The sequence below is a fragment of the Myotis brandtii genome, unplaced genomic scaffold (assembly GCF_000412655.1).
Source record: "Myotis brandtii unplaced genomic scaffold, ASM41265v1 scaffold82, whole genome shotgun sequence".
Lineage (NCBI taxonomy): Eukaryota > Metazoa > Chordata > Mammalia > Chiroptera > Vespertilionidae > Myotis > Myotis brandtii.
Window position 1 is genome coordinate 690,492 of NW_005371324.1, and position 5,834 is coordinate 696,325.

At 45.1% G+C, this 5,834-nt stretch overlaps 1 protein-coding gene across 1 annotated transcript in view; it reads left to right on the forward strand.

The window, feature by feature from the left end:
- Nucleotides 1-740: 740 nt before the first annotated feature.
- RAB21 (RAB21, member RAS oncogene family) overlaps nucleotides 741-5,834 on the forward strand; it is a 69,658-nt gene continuing 64,564 nt past the window's right edge. The window contains exons 1-3 of the mRNA XM_014531628.1: nucleotides 741-763; nucleotides 860-1,066; nucleotides 5,195-5,444. Coding sequence (XP_014387114.1) covers nucleotides 741-763; nucleotides 860-1,066; nucleotides 5,195-5,444 — 480 coding nt within the window. The remainder of the gene's footprint in view (nucleotides 764-859; nucleotides 1,067-5,194; nucleotides 5,445-5,834) is intronic.

The following is a 5,834-nucleotide window of genomic DNA, read 5'->3' on the forward strand; positions in this document are numbered from 1 at the left end:
GCATGCAGGAGGCAGCCAATCAATGATTCTCTCTCATCATTGACGTTTCTATCTCTTTCTCTCCCTTCCTCTCTCCTTTCAATAAAAAATAAATAATAAAATAAAATAAGTGGTAAAACTGCCATTTTCTGGAGTGTTTTCTTAATCTGTTGAGAGTTTGATTTCCGGCAATTGTTGTAAGTTTGGCTCAAATAAAGTCATAAAATATTTTACAGGTTTGGCCGTTTCTTACTTTGATGGTTTTTTAACCGAGGTTTGGCCAATCTAGATGCTGAATTGCAACTCTGTTAATAAACTGAAGTGTTGCTAATGCTAGTTGTTATGGACTGAATGTATGCTCCCAAAATGTATATGTGGAAATCCTAAACCCCAAAGTGATGGTGTTAGGAGATGGGGCCTTTGGGAGGTAATTGGGTCATGAGAGTAGAACCCCCATGAATAGGATTAGTGCCCTTATAAAAGAGACGCCAAAGAGCTCTTAGCCTCTCCGCCATGTGAGGAAATGAGAAAATGGCTATCTGCAACCCAGAAAAGGGCCCTCATAAAGCCCAACCTTGTTGGCACCCTGATCTTGGACTTCCAGCCTCTGGAACTGTGAGAAATAAATTTCTGTTGTGTGTAAGTCACCCAGTCTATGGTACTTTGTTATAGCAGCCTGAACAGACCAGGACACAGGTGTGGGAGTGGAGATAGAGGCGGGAAGAAGAGAGGTATGTAAACATAGGTTTGGTTGTGTAGGCATGGCCAAAGTTGGTGTTATTGGGTGAGTCTGGTAGGTAGAAGGTTAACACTAGTGTCAGCTTGTAGGATGCTTTTGTGGGCTATTTGGAGGTTTCCTGCTGCGCTCCTCTTTTTACAGTTCTTACACCAGCATATTCATCTCTAGTGCAGGTAGTTGCTTGTATCAGTTATCCATGAATGTAAATAACACAAAGCTTAGTGGTTTAAGCCAAAAACCATTTATTTGTTCACGATTTGTGGCCGACCATTTGCGTTGGGCTCAGCTGGGCAATGCTATTCTACATCCTGCCATCTGGGCTCATTCATGTTTGCAGTCAGTTGACAGGTAAGGTGGGGGATAGTCGTGATGCCTCATTTGTATGTGTGGCACTTGATGCTGATTCTTGGCTGGGCTTGTGGCATGACCTGTCTGCATCCTCCAGAAGGCTTTTCCACCTGACGGCCTGATGACACAAGTGCTCCAAGAAAGCAAAAGGAGGAGCTGCAAGTTCTCTTAAGGCTTAGCCTAGGAAGTCTCATGATGTCATTTTGTGACAATTATTGGTCAAAAAAGTGAAAAGGCCACTCGGATTCCAAGGGTAGGGCAACATAGTCCGCCTCTTCATGGAAGGGATACCATTACATTGTAAAGGAGAAAGGCGACAGGTGTGTTGCTCTGGAGGAGAGGGGGCCTCATTCCAACAATCTACCACTCTTATTTCCTCAACTCCTGGGCATCTCGCCTCTTTCTGCTGAGATATTCTTACCGCCCAGGCAGCCCTATTGTCAAGACAACCTCTTAATAGAGTTTCACCAGGTGATCTACATACGCTCCATGGGAAATTCCCTTGCCTTGACAACCCCTGAAAGTGCTAGCTGATCTCAGTGCAGCAGCACCTCTCTGGTTTTACCATTAAAGAGTCAGGCATTTTCTTGCCCTCTGGAATCCCTGGGCAGGAGACAGCCCCAGGATGAAAGTCAGCTTTAACTTTCTTAGGCATGATTTAGGCACTAATAATCTCTCTCTCTCTCTCTCTCTCTCTCTCAAGTCCCCTCTCCAGAGTGGAGACTCATGGCCTGGCTACCACTTCTAAGAAACTCTTCACTATTCTCCTCGCAAAAGTTTTCTCCTCCCTGGCCCCATTTTGTAACTCTGGTCTGGCTGAGGAGTCCAGGAGTTACGCAACGGGTTTCAAATTCTCTCTAGAAGGGTGTTTGTGTTATTCTGATTTTAGTCTCCTGATGTTTCTCATATTACCATCTCCATCAAAACTAGGCAATTAGAGTCATCCCCATCCTAACACCCTGTGTTCACATGTATTATGATGTGTGGCAAGGTTATGACGAAGCGCAGTGAGGACTCTGCCACTAGCTGCCTGGGTGATCTAGGAAGAGCTGGCAGACAACATTAAGTGGAACATTAGAAGATGAGTAAATGTTTGCCACGTCAAGATGGTGGGGACTCCCTGCCAGAGGGTATGACAACTGTTATGCAAAGTGTTGAGGTTCCAAAAATCCTCAATGTATTGTTTGTGGATTCCAAATAAATAGCCTAGAAGACTGGCTGTGAAAGACACGGTTTATTAGGACTTTCGGGTGCACCAGTGGTGGTCGAAGGGTGAAGTTTACTGCCACACCGGCTGCCACTGGTTCAGTCTCACTAAGTCCCATCTGGCCTGCGGACAGGCCCCACTGTGGGCAGCCAGCCAGCACTATTGTTTTGTCACCACCCAGACTTTCCCAACACAAAGTTTTATAGAGTACAGAAAACAGAGAAAAACAGGGCATGCAGGGGGAGGGGATCTGTGTATAAGCTGTGTAAGATCAAAACACTACCTGTTTACAATCCAGGCTCACATCTACAAACAGTTTCTCTTTGACCTTTCTTAAACCAAGTTACTGGCCAGATTCCCAAGATCTCACATTCAGATGGCCTTCACTATTATTCCCACAGGGTGGGAGGGGAAGTTGGAGCCTGGGAAGGGGCCCAGGTTCCAATTTACCATACAATGACACATCAAAAGACTGAGTTGTGAAAGGGCATGACACATATATATAGTTTCAGAGAGGAAGGGAGAGGGAGAGAGAGAAACATCAATGATGAGAGAGAATCATTGATCGGCTGCCTCCTGCATGCAACCTACTTGGGGTCAAGCCCGAAACCCGGGCATATGCCCTGACCAGGAATCGAACCGTGACCTCCTGGTTCCATAGGTTGATACTCAACCACTGAGCCACACTGGACAGGCAGGTATGACATTTTTGAGGGGGGAAATGTTCACTTTTATTATCAGTGGAAGTGGGTTATCCTTTTCTGCACTGAGTGCTGGGGGCGGGTCCTTACAATATCTCAAGATAAAGAATGTTCTGAGACTCACATAGAAGGATGAGTGATTTTTATTTGCATGAAATTACATCCCTGAGTTTCCAAAACCCCATTTCCCTTAACTCAGTCGTGGAACATGTGCAGCTGGGGCTTCAGCAGAGTCAGAAGCAAAGCCAGTGTCTAGAGTTTCTGTTCCATGTTGGAATTGGGTCTGGTTTAGCATTAGGCTAGTTGCAGTCCATTAATCCATTGTGTGTGGGTTCCACATGGCTCACAGCAGGGGAGCCAAGAGAGCGTGTCCCCTGCAACAAGAATCCCAAGAGTCCCGAAAACACGAGAGAGAGAACTTCTTTGTTGAGGGGATTAAATATTCCAACTCTTCCCATGCTTGCAGTGGCCACGCCTACTCTGGCCAGTGACCTGGTCCCAGGTGTGACTAACAAGCAAGTACCTTCCCTATGTCACCCAGACTTTACCAGCATGTGTCTATACTCCCCCTTGTTCAGTCCCTTCCCCCAGTTATCTGCAGAGACTAGACCAGTTGCTCCTTGGGGAGTGTTAAACTGCAGCTTCTTGGCAAAGTTGAACAAATGACATGTCTATACTATTTGGCTTTCCCTTTGCTCCTTTCCTGTTATTAATAACTAGGTTAATTACGATGGTATCACTTTCACTAGAGATTAGATGGAGGGCAATTGTATAAAATGAAGCTGGAGAGGTAGGGTAAGATCCTTTTGTAAAGAGCGCTAATATGAGCTGTATGACCTTGGGGCAAAATAGAATCTTTCTGTTTGTCTCTCTGTATGGAAAATTAAGTTTAATATGTGTACTTTCTATTCCACCCCACTGTTGATATTAAATAAGTCAATATATGTGAAAGCCTTTGGAGAAGCCATGTGTGCTAGGCAGAATAATGTCCCTGAAAGATGTCCATGTCCCAATCCTCGGAAGCTGTAACTATTTCCACAGCAAAGCGGGACTTTCAGATGGGATTAAGGTTAAGAACCTTGAGATGAGATTATCCTGGGTTAACCAAGTGGGTCCAATCGAATCCCAGTCTTTAAAAGTAGAAAACAGCAGCTCTTTGAACTGTCCACTCAAAATTTCTCTTCGAGTGTACTTTCTCTTTGTTTGCTCAAATAAACTTTCTTTACTGAGTTAGGGTCTTAGCTCTGAATACTTTTCTTAGCCAGAACTCAAGTACCAAGGTGGCTGAACCCAGGTTTGGTCTGACCCCACTGGTCAGACACCTGGTGCCATTCCTGCTGCCTACAACGGAAGGACACTGGGCCAAGTCCTGCCCAAACCTCAGACCCCTGCCTGGTCCCTGTCCAAGGTGTGGAAGGAAAGGCCACTGGAAATCAGACTGTAGTCTGGCCCCTCCAGGTCGGACCTCAGCCAGTCCAGCAAGGCCACAATCTAGATCCAGTTTGGAGCTCCCAGTCCTCCTGGGACTGGCCACCGAAGACTGAAGCTGCCCAGGCCCTGACAAGGCCCCACAGACTTACATCACCGGGACAGAGCCTCGTGTAACAATTGTGGTGGTAGGTACTGGCGCTACCAGCAGGCTTCTCCTATGAGTTTCTGCTCCTGACCTACTGATAGAACCTTGTTCAGCAAGAAGGTGACAATTTAAAAAGTTTAAAGAGCAGTCAAATGTAAAATGTCACCCTAACCAGTTGATTTTCTGTAATTGGCATGTCTGTTGTGGGGAAGAGGATCACATAATGAAAGATTTTTCAAATCATGTCAAAAATCAACAGCAAAAGTTTTTTAAAACCAAATATCTTAGAACCCTGTTGTTTACTATTAAGGTAGGTAGAGTTCATTTTTGAGTCAGCAAATATATCTGATTTGTAATATTACTATGTAAAAGAACAGGATTAATTCTTGCTCATAAATTAGATGTCAACTACTGGTATGTAATCATGTTCCTAAAAAAAAAGGTCACCCAAGGTCAGGTGACTTTCCACAGGTCACCCAAGGTCAGGGGAGGTTTGGAGACTATCCCAGGGTGGCAGCTGCATTGCCTGACGGATACAATGACAGGGTTCTGGACCTTTATCTGCAAAATCTCCAAATTGTTGCTGGGAAAGACAAAGACAGTAAGAGTTCCTTGGCCTGATGTGGATTGTGGCCTGTATGCAGGGTCTGCTGGCTGGAGGAGGAGCGCCCAAGTCTCATCACTATGGGGGCATTCCTGAACTTTGGCCCCTGTGGGACGAGGTTCCAGGCCAGGACTTTGGAAGTAGGTGCAGTCACAGCCAAAATGCTGCCCAGAGCCAGGGTGGAGCTGCCAATGGAGCCTGGGAAGGAAGCAAGCAGAGGTGGGAGCGGTGATGAAGGCCTGGCCCAGAGCCTCAGAAACAAAACCAGAGATGAAGACGCCCATGCTGGAGTAAGGCTGGGAAGACACCAGCATGATTAAGTTTGTAATAATTCTTTTAAATTCTCTCTGAAAATACCTGCTTTAACCTTTAAGAATCAGAATAACAACAGCTTCAACGTGAAAAACATTTTTAGATACAAATTTTGTTTCACATGAACACACACTAAAGGTGGAGGCATTCTAGTGTTTGATATGGCCTTGGCCTTGAAGAGGAAAGCAAGCGTCCTGCCCTCTGAAATACCTGCTGGGTCTCATGCTGCTGTGTGTGTGCCTATGAACCTGCTTTTATGCTTTTTGCATAATAATGCTTTAATGTTTTAATAATGTGTCACTTTATGGAGTTGATTTGCATTGACCATAAGCTATAAATAAAAGAAATAAATATGTGTGTATGTGTGT